The 17,114-nt window shown below is 37.0% G+C and overlaps 1 protein-coding gene across 2 annotated transcripts in view; it reads left to right on the top strand.

Moving 5' to 3' along the window:
- LOC149228258 (uncharacterized) overlaps nucleotides 1-17,114 on the top strand; it is a 203,153-nt gene that overhangs the window by 40,265 nt on the left and 145,774 nt on the right. Inside the window, exons 4-8 of one of the 2 annotated variants that reach the window (XM_089378126.1) lie at nucleotides 2,619-3,268; nucleotides 3,462-3,505; nucleotides 7,548-7,638; nucleotides 7,741-7,845; nucleotides 8,086-8,247. In XM_089378126.1, the coding sequence (XP_089234252.1) occupies nucleotides 2,619-3,268; nucleotides 3,462-3,505; nucleotides 7,548-7,638; nucleotides 7,741-7,845; nucleotides 8,086-8,247 (1,052 nt within the window). Of the gene's footprint in view, nucleotides 1-2,594; nucleotides 3,269-3,461; nucleotides 3,506-7,547; nucleotides 7,639-7,740; nucleotides 7,846-8,085; nucleotides 8,248-17,114 lie in introns of both variants that reach the window. The other variant, XM_089378125.1, reaches the window with a different exon arrangement.

Below are 17,114 nucleotides of genomic sequence, written 5' to 3'. Positions count from 1 at the left end.
TCCTATGACTGATAAATTAACTATTCAATTTATTGCTATGGAAACAACGAATTAATCACACTGTAATCTTCACAAATAAAAATTCTGCAGAAGATAAGCTAGAAACTGAGAAAATACTGGCACACTGAGACACAAGAATATAGCACCGTTATTTTTGGACAAAAGTCCCCGGAAAAACCCAATGCGGGAAAACTGGTTGTAGCAGCTGAGGGTTTTTATTATTAAACGGTAGTGAGAAAATTTTGAGTACAACTAGATGTCGAAATCTGGCAATCCTACAAAGAAAAATACTGGCAAAAATATTATGAGGACTTTTCCTCACCCTACAGGCAATCCGGACTTTGATTGCCAGCTCCAAGTGAGCCATCCAAACTGGCCGGTGCAGAGACCCTGCATCACCCTAGCGTAGAACTGGAAAACACACTACTTGCAACAATTGCTCCTCAAGCCGTCCTGTCTGCTGCTGACTGAGAAACTATCTTTCCGACACTCTGGAAAATCTTCCTGGCCTTTGTAACTGAAAATGAGCTTCTTTTCAGCAAAATCAAATTGTCCTCTAGAGACTTATGCGCAACCCCTGTGTCAACCTCTATGTGGCTATCTCTGCCTCTTTGCACGCTACTCTCCGGATCTGGAAAACTTCCTCCGGACTCACTATCGCTGCCCCTCTCTGTCTTTGCTTCCCTTCTTTGGCTCAAACTCTTCTAGCAACTGCTTTCTGGAAAGTTGAACTGCCCAAGGAAATCGATCTCAAGTGTCTTCCATCTACCCTTCGACTTCTTTTTATAATCTCACTGTGGGACTCCAACGACCAAGATTAAAACTTAATCAATCGCTGAGATTATTTCCTAGTCGATCCGTGTGCGTTTCTAGAGAAATCTCACATTCCTCAATTAATTCCTGTTAATTAATCAGTTTTCCTAAGTTAGACTTAGGAAAAATTTAATTATTGATTAATTAACTTAATTAAGACATTTCTAGGTGGATTTTCCTTAAACCTTTTCTCTGTTATAGAGTCCTAGTGTTTCTTAGCCTCTTTGACAACTGTCGAGACTAGAACACCATCTGATGCTACAAAAACTAACATGAAGGGTACATATTTAGTATTTACTATGATCATGACAGAGGAGCTCAATAATTGGTACCAACGACATTGTGATATGTAGAGGGCTTGGTGCTATTGATTAAACATTAATCAGATACCCTTGTACATGATAGTCCAGTGGAAAGACTGCAATCTTGCCAATCCTGAAAACTGAAGGGATATGAAATTCTACTTTCCCAATATGAGGTCCAATGAGGTTGGAACCACTCTTAAGATCCTGAAACAATAAATGTTAATCTTAAAAATTTAAGTGAAAGGATAGAAAATTAAGTTAAATGAGGATCTCAAAAGGAAGGATAAAGGATAATGCCAGCTTTACAAAAAAAGATAATGGAGAATTTCAACTTTTACCTCAGGAATTTAATATTATCAGCAAGTGACAAAATCTTTAGAGCTCAATCTCCTATCTCTGTTTTTACAAAACAAGAGTTAAAAGACCAAAATTCAGGTTGTAAAGCATCATTTGTCAACAGGGCGATATTTTCTTTTGATTTGCAATATATACCCAAAATATTGTGTTATTTTCATCAGAAGAAAATATCATATGGCAATACTTTGTGCTGGTAATATTGGCTTGGGGGAAATCTTGCTATATATCACAATACTGTCAATATATGTAATATTAATTTCAGATACCTAGCTCTGCTTTAGATCCTGTGAACTCCTTAAGTGATGATTAATTCATCATTAAAGATTGCTTTGTACCTTTGCCTCCAAAAACTGTGATTCATGCTAATTGGATACTCCCTCCAACTTTCTCTTCCATGTTGCTGTCCGGTTGTAATGCTTCCGAAATCAGCCCCCTACAGATGATTGGCCCAACCAAGAGAGTTGCATATATCAGTGAGATCCTTCTCCACGAAGATGAAGCAACTCTACAGCTCTAGAAAAATCTCATTGCAAAGCCTTTTTCACAAAACCATAATGCAATTTGATTTCATCATATTTCTATCAGATTCCTGAATCCTCATTCTAAAGGTCTCATAGGTATAAATCCTTGTAGCATGACATTTTTGCTTTTTATGAAATTGAATTTATAATAAAATCTAAATTCAACTTAGTTTCTTCTGGTGAAATTTGGATAATTGAAGACTCCTAAATAGAACGAGAAAAAGAGGAAAGTATTAATCTTGAAGACCTCAATGTTACCATGATTCTTTCTATTTGTAATTTTTGTAGTGCATTCTGGTTGTCTTATAGAACATTTTTCTTCGCACTCTCACAAGCCTTATGCTTGGACATGTAGCCTTCATAACATGGTGTGATGAGCAAATAGAAAGAATGCACGATTGTAGTCCTTTGATTATCTACTGTAGCAGTAAGGTTCTATTCCTTGTAACACGAAACATTGTTTTCTTAAAATTTCTCAGATATTTCTAGAAGCAAGCTAAAGATTTGCTGGAATGAATTCAAATCTATGATAGGGACATGTTTGCCATAGGTATGAAATGTGAAGGTGTCACATCTTAGTGTGGATTTTGGCTTGCAGCTGATGTTATGGAGAACTCAACAGGTGCTTCAAAAGCTCCATTGCGAAGGCGTTTGTCATGGCGTGCTAATGAGCGCGAAGCTCTTCGACGTGGATTGCTGATGTTTGGCCTTGGAAGGTCTGATAGAGTTAGGAGTGTCATGCACAGCATATTGAAGCAAATGCGACATGGTCTTGGGGACATTGCAGACTGCTGTTGGGAGTTTGTTCGGATATGTGGGCTTCATGCTGATGAGAAAGAACGCCCATATGCAGAAAAATTATATGAAAAGTCCAAGGATTTAGGTATTGAGGTTGGACCAGAAGTCAGCTCTCGAGTTGGTCCATGGGACAGGGTTGAAAAGTCAGCTTCAGGGTGGCTAAAGAGGCTTGTACTTCTGGATAGCCTTGGAAATGTTATCAGATTGTGTGCATCCAAGGAAACTCAGGAGGCAGCATATAATGCCATAGACAATTTAAAAGATGGAACTATTCCCTTTGAGTGGTGGGGCAGGGAAGCAGACCTTGCTCTACTTGCCGGGGTTTATAAACATGGATTTGGTAACTATGAAGCATTGCAGGGAGATTCACAGTTTACAAGTGCTTTCAGACCTTTACACAGAGACAATATGAAAATGCTTTCTGAAATAGATAATGGGCAGCATTCTTCTGAATTTGGAGATCCAAATTTTAAGGTTGTGATACCTGGAACTGGAATCTCTAAATGTGAATTATAATTTTGTTAATTTGTGTTGATCCCTCTTCTTTTGCTTCTAATTTCATCACAATTGTTCTATTTCGGTTCAGTATTTCCGAGTTGGCAATGCATTAGGAAAAGTATTTTGAAGCTGTTGACTGGACATCTAACATAGAATTTTCCTCCAACAGGACCGATTTCATATTGACGATGATCCTGAACATATGGACATGAGGTAACTTCTATCCCTAATGATTTCTTTTGGAGTAGAATATGGAGGATAACATGAATTTGGACGGAAATGAAGGGAAATTTGATCAATTGTTCTTTATATTGCATGTTTTAATTCACAATTCGAGGCAAGTGCATTTATTGTTCAATAAATCATGCCGTAAGGCCATTCTTAAATGTCAGATTCTCAGATGCTTGTCATGCTTAAATTATGTTTTGTGGCTTCTCTCTAACTTACTACTTTGTCATTGACAGGCTTTTTACTCAATATCAAATTGGTTTTACTGCTAGTTTTGAAATTTTGCATATCACTAATAAGTTTTTAGTACAGCCAATATCTCAAAGACATAAATTGGAATTAATCCATGTGACACTCTTATCAGTTGCTACAATCTTATCATCTTGTCTTGTGTTTTCAACATTTTAATAGTTTTTCACAACACAGTACAAGCTTCTGTTGCTGAGGGAATTCTTCCTATGGGTGTATACGGAAATTGTTTCCATTTCAGCTATATAGACCTTTGTAATGCCATGAGTCTAAACTGCTTGCTTATTGCATGTACTTCAATGTTCCGACTAACATGATTCATCTATAGGCCATGCGTGTCTATGCAGTTTGTTACAGTATTTATTGAAGAAATTTCAACCCCCACTCCGGTTATCAGTTTTCCTTATCACTCCATGCATTTAATTTTAAATTCAAGCATGATAAAAATTCTAAAATCTGGAAATGATAATATTTTTCTGAAAACACAAATTTAGAGATTTTGCAACTGCTGAAATTGCAGAAATAAAACACAACAAAATGATGACAGACACACGCAAAAAATAACACAGTGATTTTTGGTCAATGTGACTTTGGAAAAACCCCCTACAACTCTTGAGGAAAACCAGTTTGAGAGCTCTTTTTTATTTCTGAAAATGCTTTTACAGAGAAACTGAAATACACAGTAAAAATTCCAGCAACCACAAATTACAACTTATCTCAATTTCTGTGTTTGAACTCCGCCTCAAAAATCGTGCCAATCAACAAACAGCCAAAACAGAAATTTTTACAGCAATAAAGCAGCATTAAATGCTGTACGGCCAGCCTTGAAAAATGTGCCCAGAACTTGCTGTTCCTCTTCCTCGATTTCTGTGCCTTTCTCCTGCTGTACAGTTTTTCTTTGGGATGCATGCCAATAAATGCTGCTACCCAGATTCGCTGAAATGTTTTCTTGCTGCTCTCCTTCACTTCCTCACTGCTCAGAAATTTTCTCCTTGCTCTCTCTTCTCTTTCTCTCAAATGCTCTTGAAAGAATGAATGATCTTTTCCTCCTCTTCTCGTTCTATTTTCTAAATGACCTTTTGGGTTACCCTAAGATCTAATGGCTAAGATTCATTTAAATCTAGGAATGAGAATAAATGTGCATTTAATTTTCACTTTCTATTTTTTAACTCATCCATTTAAATAAAGATCCACTGAGCTTTTTATTTCCATAGTCACTTTTTCGCTTTCTAATTCTTCATTCACTTTAATAAAGTGACCTTTAAATTATAATGTAACTTCACCACTTATAAAGTCACTTTTAAATTAGAATGTAACTTTACCACTTATAAAGTCAATTTTAAATTAAATTGACTTTACTACTTATAAAGTCACTTTAGGAGAAAAGTGAAAAATAAATTTGGACACTTTTCCCTAGGCCAAAGATCAAAGCCTTAGGGAACTACTTGTCCTTTGGTACCCAAATTTTAACATTTATGCATGTTAAATGCCTGGGTTTTCTGCAAGGTAATGGTATACTTTATACGGTAGTAAAGAATGGATTTTTCAGACAATCCATCTTTAAAAAGCTCTGCGTTCAACTTACCATAACCTGTGTTGATGTCATTGTTGTAGCATGGAACGTAAGAAATAAAAAGTTTCAGGGCAGTACTCAGCCATGCAGCTGAGTACAGTATTGTTATTTTAGTCCTGTAGCTGCTTATCTTCTTTACACATAACTGCTACAGAATGATTCAATTATGTAGGCTGTTTTGCATCATGGATGTTTGTCAGTTATTCCACTCTATAGTTCTATTTCAAGAGATCATAGCTGGAATCATAATGAAATGTGTAGCAGTAGCATAAGCAACTGTGTGTAGAAGGCCACTTTTTTGGTTTCCTGGTAATTCTATTTCTGCATTTAGAATGGAAGGTGTGAAGGGTCCTTGAGGAACCAGTGAGTAAAGTAGGTGAAAAATAGACTTTTTAAATTCCATTGTCCTTCTTAGTATATATTTCAAAGAATTGTATTGTATTAGTTGGTTGATAAACATATCACGGTATCCTGAAATGGTATTCATTATTCTCATAAATAATGAACAGTTGCAATTACATGGCTTCTTGTGAAGGAGAAGTTATTAGCTTTCATAAATGTAGCCATGAATAGACAGATGGATATGCAGATATCTTAATGACTTTCAACAACCTTACAAGGGGAAATTAAATGGGATCCTTTGCTAGTTCATTATACTTAAACTATAGAAATTATTGAAATGATTGATAACCTTTAGATAAGATAATTTTATTAATGTCCAATGAATGACAACAAGGACTGAAGAATGCAGCCATTATGAATACAATGTGGGAGTTCAAGTGCAGCTCCTAGAAAATGCTGAAAATAACATAAAGAAAGAAAGAAACCTACGGTAGTACATCCTCAAGATAAAACACATGTATATATAACCATGACAAAGGTACAGTGATGCAAAATACATGAGACAGAGAGAAGAACATTGAAATTACGACTCAAATCACACCACAAGGTGTAGCATTCTTCTTTATTTATGGCATAAATTACATGCAAACAAATGAAGTGCATTTTTCCAAAAGCATGCAGGTGCTGAAATTATCTAGATGGATTTCCAGAGTGTCATCTCTAGAAAAAAAACAGCATGCAATTTTTATCCAGAAATATCATATGAAATGACAGCTCTCTAATAAACATTACACTTCAATATCCTGTCCTAATGTTTATTAAAGATGATATGGTCGCTGAAAATAAGTTGGCATTGTCTAAGATTCCCAGTTAATGATAGCCTATTGAGTACGAGACATATTTTGGTCTATGAAACAAAATATGGGTCACCCCTGCCGCTTGGGTCTTATAGCTATTTACCATTTAGTAATGATGCATCCATTTACAATATATGACACAATAAACATACCATCATCCTTTGTCAGTTCACACGATTCATTGCGGATCATCGTTAGGGCCTTCAGATCACCCTTTTTGGAGGGTCACAACTTGTATCACAAAACCTGTTTATATAACTTGTCTAACATGCACCACAATTTTCTTTCCTTTCCCATTATTCGGGGGAAGCAAACATCGCTATCTCCAAGAAGCTTTACCATCTTTTAAAGAAAAGTAACCTCTAATAACCCTCACAAATCATAATGATTATCATTATTTCTTTATAAGTCAACCATCAATTCTCAACCAAACTAGGGTTTTAGGTTGACCCTTAACCATCCAGTAACAATGCTTCATTATCATAAATGCCTAAAGCAACTTCATCATCAAAGAACCAAGCAACAATCAAGGCATGGAAGAAAAAATTGCCTTACCATAAACCTGCACAATGAAATGAGTCCACTGACGTGTTCTGCCTAATTGTGCACTCCACTTCAATTGTGAAACGTCTATCCATGCATAATATTTATGTAAAATATTTTATTTTAGTTTCCATTCAAAATCACACCTTACAAATGTCCATCTGCCATGTAGATAATTTCTAATTTTGAATACCTAAATTTCTGCTGAGGAAACACATGATGTCTTCGAGCCTGTTTGGGCTCATTTATGCTACCTGTACTTGTGACCATCATTAGTAGAATCATCACTAGTTTGTGCATTGTTGATTCTATAATTTGACTTTTGGGGAAGTAGTCTGTGCTTTCATTCAAGTTTAACATGCTTGTTGGGTATTTTAACCACTCTTTGTGGATATAAAGATTACATGGATGTGGGAGTTACTTAGACAGTGCGTTTGAAATTCATCATTTTTTACTTTTTCAGAGAGGGACATAAACTTTATTGGCCAGATGCAAATACCCTTACTCGAAGACTAAGGCGTCTCGTTGAACACATTAGCCGCATTGAGAAGGAGGTGTGTGAGTTAATTACAGTAGTTAATCTGAATTTTTTCTCTTTCTTGGAACAATATATTCTAAAACTGTAAGCCTTTAACATCCTATTTATTATGTGGCAGATTGATATGTCAGGCAAGCATATCAAAGAAAAACCTGCTCGTATATGGACAAAACGTGAAAAAATGGAACTAGTAAAAGTTCTTATGATGTGGGGCCGTCCATTGGTATGCTGATGTCCAAGAAGTGTCATTTCTAAAAGACATATAGATACCTCACTTCTTCTGTTGACTGGTTTTGTCTCATTGTTTTGCTCAATAGCATTTCTGGTTTCTTTCCTTGTTTCCTTCGGTTATTTTTATGTCAGATTCAATGCATTTATAATTGTATCCAATGCTGGAGGTTTTATTTTTTGCGGTTAAATATTGATATACTGTTCCCTTTCATATTCATGTTTTGCCTTGAAGGCAATGGGAGACAGTTCAAATTATCATTGGCAGTTAGTAAGAAACCAGGCGAGTATTGGTCTTCTGAAGAACAGGAATCAGTCAAGTATTGAGAACAGCATAAAAGGCTTAGAAAGGGAAATGCTGCAAGTACTTGAATGCTCAGACACTCATCAGGAAAAGGTATCATCTCTTGAGAATATTCTAATGCCAGATAGTTGACATGACTTGGGCATTCACTTTCAGCATACACACGGGTCCAGTTGTAGTGAGCAGTTTTTGGATATTTTGCGTAGGTATTAATATGCTGTTTTTCTTTGTATTGATTTATTGATACATTGAAAAGATTGAATGTGGATGTATGAAATTAAAATGGAAACTGACATAAGTCTGAAATTGTTTATCTCATTTGTATTTTGGATGGAAACAAAGCATATATTGAAATATTTATCATCATAATGATGTCAAGGGCTCTCAAATAGTTTAGTTGACACAAAAAATCTTGACTCTATGGAAGTATGGAAAAATCCATGATGGGGGCTTTCTAGTGGAAAAAGGAAACCTTCTAGAAAGGGGTTTGAGTTTGCCTGAAATACCTGAATGATACTGATTAATTTAATCTAGATTAAGTTTAAATGATAATGTCGACTATTGGCCAAAGATGGTAATGGAACTAGTCAATATCCAGATTCCAGAATGTACACTGGGATTGCCTAATGTTGCATTACTGGGGATATATGTGAGAGATGAAATGAGATAGCTGGATCTGTTTCTTCAACTTGTCCTGACGATGAACCACACTAGTTGGTTCGAAACGCGTCGACAAATGGTATTCCATGTGATTTTCGCCGAAAAATCTCTCACAAACTTGATATGGATCACAGAAGCCTGAACTCTTTAATTATTTTATCTTTCAAGAAGTAATCGTATACAGTGAGGGGGATTCCCTTAGATCATATCAATGCGATCAAATTGTCCTAACAACTGCCCTTAGTGCCCTAATAGCATTTTGTTAACGCCATGAATTTATAACACCATGAATTTAATAACACCATGAATTTATAACATTTCAACTTTTGTGTTGGAGTGTTAAAACTTAATAGTAAATACCCGAATACCACTCCTTAACATGGCAATACTAGTTTTCACCAATGCTTTAAAAGTTGGAATTGGATTCAGAATCGATCAAGGGTCAGATTTGGGTGGGATGGAAATTGGATCGGAATCAGCGGGTGACTCAGTTTACGATCAGTTCACTAAAAAATATATAAAATATGAAATTTTAAATAAAAAAAATATATATTCATGTGCACCAATGTAATGCAAGCCATTAGAGACTAAATATTCAAAATTTGTTCATGCATATACCATGTAAGTTTGAATATAGCAAAATGACACCAAGTGCAACTCATGTCCTGTACAAAATACATAAAATGAGGCTAGTATGTGGGAATGAGATCCTCATGATTAAATACAGGATCTTCCTCAAGCTCAGACTTAGCAGATTCCTCTGGTATGTCTGCAGCACTAGTAGTGGTGGGGCTAGTGCCATGCCTGGTGTTATTAGTGGATCATCATCCAAACCCATCTGCCCCAAGTCATCAACATCAAACTTTGTTGGGTGAGTCTCCTCTTCTCTGGCGGGGACAGGGGGGTTAGGGATTTTTTTTGTCTTTTAGTGTTTAATTGCTTCTGGTTCATAGTAGAATTGGTTGAATCGGCCTGTTCACTGCCTTTGAATGTCAAATGGGCTGAACTGCCCAGTTCCTGTTCTGTTTCAGCTGTTTTTCAAAACACGGATTTTAACTATCACCCCTCCTTGCATCAAAAGCGTACAAGGAGGAGTCCAATGATAATATAAGAAATTATTTGATTTTCAGCTTGTCATATTTCCAAATCCCGGGTGCTGTGCCAGTGCTTTATTAAACTGTCTTCTGTCATGACACCCAACTAGAAGGCAGAATTTATTGACATCCACCTGTGCAAGCATCTCTCTATCTCATCTTTTCTGAAGCAGGAATCCACTTAAGCAAAGTTGTTGCCATCTCTTCTCACCAAAGCAGGAATCCACCCAAGTAGAAATATATTTCTATCTCCTCTTAATGAAGCAGGATAGGATTCACCTTGATAGTTGCAGAACTCAACTCATGCACCCAACTGGTAATCTAAGTCTCTGTTTAAAAAAGATTGTTTTTTTAAGATGTTGCTTGGAAGTAATCATCTTCTTCCTTGGAATGTCCAAAATATTCAAAATCTGAACCCACGGTCATATGGTCATGTTATAGTCTTCCATTCTTGTTTTGCGCACTAAGAAGGTAAATACTAATACTATTCTCTTTAAATATGCCTTCACTGTTCAAAAAGACAAAATGTTGACCTTCCCTTCACTGCAAAAAAAATCATCGATAAGCTTCTGGCCTTCTCATATTTTTCTGCAATTGGGATGCTCATATTTTGCTATATGAGAGATGTTATGAAGTTGGGTATCTGCAAAACGTCCTGGAAATGTTCTATTCCAGAGGTTAATGTTTCTCACAACTCACAAATTCCTCTCGCTCAAAATTTTCGGGCAAAATTATATGTCTACCCTTTTAGCCATGACTTTATAATCTGCGCTAATATTTCTGGGGCACATGAAGGTTTCAGTGTTCACACTTCAAAATTTTCACTGCATAATCAACCAAACCTTCTCAAGCATCTGGAAAATAAAAAAACTGTGTACATCTGCCCCCTTTTTTATTATATAGTGATAGAAACATAGGACACTATCTCCTTTTCTTTGGCACAAAATTTGACTCGTGCATCAAAATAAAAAAAAACTGTTGTACCTCTGTCTGAATGAAAGATGGTCAGATCTGCTTATTCTCTGAGGCCTTTGCATCTTTGTTTTCCTCTACTGTTTAAGTTCTGCAAGTCTGGTTTTTTACCTTCCTGCGTCTACATTTTCTGGTGAGATGCCTTATTATTTGTTCTTCACATCAGGTACTGTCTGACTCTGTTATACCAGGCTTTGTCTCTATATTGCAGAATGAACGTTATCTGCTAAAATTATCAAGTTTGTTCCTGACAGAAGTTGTGCGTTAAATGTGCGTGTATGCAAAACAGCTTTGCTGCAATAAGATTCACGTAGATTTGTTACAATCATCATTTCTATTCCAACATCTAGTTGCTGTCACTCAACATGCAGGTCATCTTCCTCAATGGCCACAATTCTTGCTCATGTTCTTCACTGGCTGAGGCTGTGTTTAACATTCTGCTTATGCCATACATCATGATGATGTTCTACTGTCTTGCCACCTTCCTAGTATGTGGTTGTGATTGCTGATTGGTCTGACGGAATGTGAATTGGCGTTCATTTATGTTCTTCATTTATTGTCAGTGGTCATGCATGATAACTTTTAATTTAAGTCTCTATTATGTCTGTAAAATCAATTTCCCTATCACACTTTATTCTTTTAGAAGCAAAAAATAGCATAACTTGTTTACGACAAAAAACTTTAAATATTATCTGCCCATTTATACTCTTTCTTTTGGACTTGGATGTGTTACTTTGAAGCTTTCAATCCTTTTTTTATAGGCCTACTGTTAAATTTCCTTAATGTCAGCAAACAGGCAAAATGTTTCCTAGTAAATCCTTGCTGTAAATTAAATTAAACTGCGTATTACTGAATAAATTGCAATGCTGGGATTTTAAGAGTGAATAAAATAAAAAATCAGCAGATGAAAATGAGCCAATTTCACACACGCGCACAGAATTTCTGCCCTTCAAATCTGCTGTTAATTAATTAAATTCACAATATACAGGGGCTCCCTTACTGGTAAAACACTAAAATGGCCAACTGAGAAAAATACAAGCTACAACAAACTATTTCTGAATTTCTAGGGTGTCTATACGGCCTGGTGCCCAGAAAATTTCTGGAACAACCCTTGTTTGCTGACCTGTTTTACAGCTGTTGACCACTGGAGTTGCACCTGATGATTATACGAAGACTCCATGCCCAAGAATGATATAAATGACACTTGTACCATAAGATATCATTAGTCAACAGAGTTTTTAAACTCTGCTTCTATTTCTCATCATCTTTCTTGTACCCAAATTCCACACCCTGTGGGGAATTGTAATAAGTGATATTAGTAATGATGAATTTTAAGTTTGTAATAGGCCTTGGATGTTGGAATTTTAAGTTTGTACACTTTGGAGTGTTTTTTTTCTCTGGTTAATTATCCCTTCGTTTTTAGAGGCGGATAATTCTCTAGGTTTTTGCACTCACTTTTTACCCCAAAGCCAGGGTGACAGTATGATTGAAGCACTCTCAATCTAGGACAAGAAGCTGCTGAAGGAAGTCTAAATGACCAACGACGAAAAGAGGTATGCATGCACATGTTCAATAAGTCAAGTCATGTGATTATATAGTTGCAGATAGTATGGATGTGTGCTTTACTTCATGAGCTTGATCAAGGGAAAATGATCTCTTTCATTGAAAGGATGCATAAAGGCATGGGTCACATATTAACTAGATGAAATCAACATAATATGTCCTCATATTGAATATGAGGAACTATGATTGGGAGTTCTTGGGAAAGAGAAAAGAAGAGATTGTGAAAGATGCAACAATGAATGAATTCAACATCCTATGACTAGAAGAATTGATTGCGATATCTCCATGGCAAAGATATGAGGACCTTGGAAAAGTTTGGAAAAAAGAGAAGACCCTTGAAAAATGAATATCCTGGAGATGTGTCAATATGAATGCAGGATATTGATTTTGCAACAAGCAGATGTCATGATGAAGGGCCATCACAAAAGGTAATTTTTGCGCCAATGTTTTTAAAACCGGAACCAGTGACTGGACCGGTCCACCTAATGAACCCGTTTACTGACCAGAACCGGTCTAACCGGGACTGGTTTGGTCTAAACGAATCGGTTTTAAAAAAATACATTAAATAATAAATTTTTAATGAAACAAAACTATTTTTAAGATGTAAAACCATGATTCCAAGCCAATAGAGACAAAATATGCAAAGTTTGCTCATTTATATACCATGTAAAGGTGAATATATCAAAATGGCATAGAGTACAATATATATCATCGACAAAATAGCAAAATACATAAGAAATGAGGCTCTAAATGGCCTATAAAGTCCAAAAACAACGCTGCAAGCTATGAGGCCATTGGCCTACTACAAGTCTACAGTGTACACATGATCAATCATCGAGTTCATCACCACTACTAGACACAGGATCATCATCAGGAGCTACATAGACATCATCTGGTTCAGAGTCTGAGGATGCCTCAGCCTGATCTGCAACCTCAGTATCAATGCCACCAATGACAATAGAAGTGGACCTAATGGAAGCACGAGTTTGTCGACCTGCATGACTAGTGCCTTCCATTGGTTCTTTGCCTTTCCTTGATGCCGCTACTGATCCTAGTTCTGATGCCACCACATAATCTGCATCATCCCCCGCTAAAGCCATGTCGATATCAAAATCAGCGTCAAAGACAGGTTCTTCAGTCTCCTCCACCCATTCTGATGTTGGATCAATATCGTCCAAGACAATGGGATCTAGATCAGGAGTTTTGCTCATCATTTGGAGCTCCGATTGCATTTATTGTTTACCCCCAAACCATGAAATCCTGAAAACCATTAAGTCTGTTGAATTTTGAGTGAAATCTAAAATTCTAGTTTCTCCATATGAAATCCAATGAGGTCGAAACCACTCCCAAACATCCTGAGTCATTTCATGGTAATGTTAAAAATTTAAGTAAAATGATGAAAATGAAAATTAAAGGAAATGTCACTTTTACTTTAAGAATTTAACATTACCATTAATTGCCAACATTGTTAGGTTTGAAACACTCTTAGTTTCCCCCTAAAACCCCTGAAACACAGTGAAAAAGATGCTTTTTTAACTTTATGGTGGGCGTGCCTAAAACCGGCCGGTTTAGGACAGAACCGGCCGGTTTGATACAAACCGGCCGGTTCCGTCCTAAACCGGCCGATTTTCACCGGTTAGGGGAAAAAATGGCGAAATGGCCTTTCCAACCGGGTTTTTTGGCCGGTTTAGACCGGCAGCCTTGCTAACCGGCCGGTTAGACCGGTAATTAGTTTTTAAAAACGGTTTTGAAAACACTGTTTTGAGCTAATGTTCAATTCTGACTTTTCGAATAATATATGGATGGGCTAATACAGGGCTACCTAAAGAGAAGCGAGGATGTCATCTACAATTGATACTCATGTGGAAGGATGGTAGATCCCGAAGGAGACATGATGTGAAAAAAGGTAGCTGTATGAGGAAAAGCTAGATATGGTCCAATGGATCACTCTCCAATGAAAATAAGGATGACATGACTGCTATAATTCAAGAAGAAAAGTGATGGATGGCTGATGCCCTACATAGAAGTCACAATGATGAAGGCTCCATAATATTAAAAAATAAAATTTATGACATCGAATGGAGGAGCTATACAAACAGCTGAAGACCCCATGATCTCCACTAATGAGTAAAAGAGCTGCCCTAGTTAAGAGGGAGCTTGGAAATAAGTTTATGATTTAGTAGAAACTTGGAAGCAAGTCCCTAAGCTAAGAGGGAGCTTGGACAAGTCCTTGGTTAAGATGGAGTTTGGGTACATTCCTTTTGTAAGAATGGGTATATCCTCCCTTGTTGAGAGGGAGAGATAGACAAATCATTCTTTTCTTCACTTGGAAGGAAAAGAATGGAGGATTGGGTGAGCATTTGGCATCCAATACTCTTTGAGGATCTAGTAGGGTATCCAAGGTAAGAGTAGTCATAGAGGACCGATATATTTTGAGGACTGGGAATCCAAGATAAGAATAGCCTTGGAAGGACATACCCTGTGAACACCTGGGTGGGGTATGTTCCTTGAGAGACAATGATGAAGGTGTCTATAAATCATTGTTCTCGCCAACATTGTGCTTCGATCTTGTGGAGAGATAGATCTGTTAGTCAAGGCCTTGTTATGTGAAAATGTTGGATGATATGTTGCTATACAAATGGGTTACCAATTCGACTCTTCTTATGAGAATTTTTTAGATTGAGAATGTCCAAATACCTTGTATGGATTATGAATACCTCCCTAGTTAAGAGGGAGTGTTGAAATATGTTACTAGGTTCGGTCTTCATAATGACATATGTAATCATGGATTTATGTATTTGATGTAATGAGAAAAATAAATTTATTATTGTTGATCTTGAGGCATGGGTTTCATGCTCAAGAGAATTTATTTTTAGGTTAAGCTCCCATTGAGAGCTTCTAGGGCTTGTCATTGAGTCTACAAGTCTAGGGAGTCATTGTCATGTATGAAGGACCCTTCTTGGGCATGTTACATATTGTAAGAAAATTATTTGAGTCAAAGAAAGAGTCAAGACTCAAAATAACCCTCCAAGATCAAGTCAAGGGCTATCAAACAAGTCGGCCTACACAAACAGTGACAAGTCGATCAAGGAGAAAAAGGAAGCTTAATACCTAGCGAAGGAAGAGGAAAGAAGAGCGAAACATTTCTGATCTGTTTTGGGCCAAAATTCCTCCACACCTGTGAAGATTAGGGCATCATTCTGAAGCAGCAAGAACAAAAAAGTGCGGTCACTCAAGGGAGTCGAAGATGGGTCAAATAAGGTCAAATTAGCAAGCCGAATTGTCAAGGAAAGGAGTCAAGGTCAAGCAAAGTCAAAAGGAGGAAAACCTGTCCATATTCCAGCCACACATGTGGCCTAGGGTTTTTGCAGAAGAAGCCGAAATTGCAGGCCTGCAACAACTAGCTGAAATTCTGAGTTAGGGTTGAAATCTGAAGCTGTGGTACAAGTTTGACCAGTGTTGACTTGGAGAAGGAGAAGTTCATCTAGAAGAAGCATTGACTTGGTCTTGGAGAGGTTATTGGTCAAGGGTCTAGGTCTTGGAATTCGTCAATTGAAGATTCTATAAGAAGAAGAATTTTATGGGTTTTTCTCTCAAGATTGTAGAGGTTTTGGCCTTGGATGATTGCTTATATTTTGTGTCCTTTGTCTCATTGTTCATTATGTTTTGGTATCTGTTTAATGAAGAGAGCACAATAATAATAAAGCTAAAGAAGATTCTAATTAAGAAAAATAAAAAAAATCTCCTCAGGCAGTTATCATAAGCAAGAGAAATCACCTATACTGCTGCCCCTAGATTTCTCAACAATAAGAACAATGACAAGTCCAGGTCATGCATCATGGCCTTAAATTCTTCAATGGACCTATTCTTTCATTTTGCTACACCATTCTCTTGTGGATTACAGGGGACAATTATCTCCCTCTTAATCCCAACTTGCTTACAGAAAGAAACAAGCTCCTTTGAGGTGTATTCTCCTGCATTGGCAGATTCGATATCCTTAGTCACATAGTGCAACTAACCACCAAGCGATTTTACAGGCATCAGACCACATACATCAGAATGAATCAAGTCCAAAGCTTCCTTAGATCTGTTGTCATTATTTGGAAATGGTTTCTTGATGTTCTTCCCAAGAGCACAACCTTTGCATACACCATCATTCTTAATTTGCAGTTCAGGAACCCCTAACACTATTTGACTTAATTCAGGCAATGCTCTAAAATGAAAATGTCCATACCTTTGGTGCCATAACACACTTGGATTTATTTTGTCATGTACTAGTGCTTGGTCAAGTTGACTTACAAGTCTATACAATCTTCCGTCATGATCCTAATAACCCTAGCATCATCTATACTAGAGCCCTTGGAGCAAACAAGTACTTTGCCATCCACGAAAGCAACTCTATCTCCTTTATCTTCTAAACAAGAAACAAAGACAATATTCTTTTTCAAACGTGGTACATAGAGAACATAGCTGAGATGTACATTGTTACCAGATTCCGACTCTATGGATGCCTTCCCAACTCCTTTGAATGCATAGCTGTTATTGTCTCATAGTTAAACCCTTTGAGACAATTTCTTTTCTATCATGCTTGAGAGAGTCCCATGCTCTCTGGTCATGTGCCTTGATGCTCCACTATCTACCAACCACATGTCATCATCATCTGCAAAGGAA

This window comes from Pinus tabuliformis, chromosome J, assembly GCF_031772625.1.
Source record: "Pinus tabuliformis cultivar Carrire ecotype Pingquan chromosome J, CPIR1, whole genome shotgun sequence".
NCBI lineage: Eukaryota > Viridiplantae > Streptophyta > Pinopsida > Pinales > Pinaceae > Pinus > Pinus tabuliformis.
This window is presented reverse-complemented; position numbering and strand designations above follow the sequence as displayed.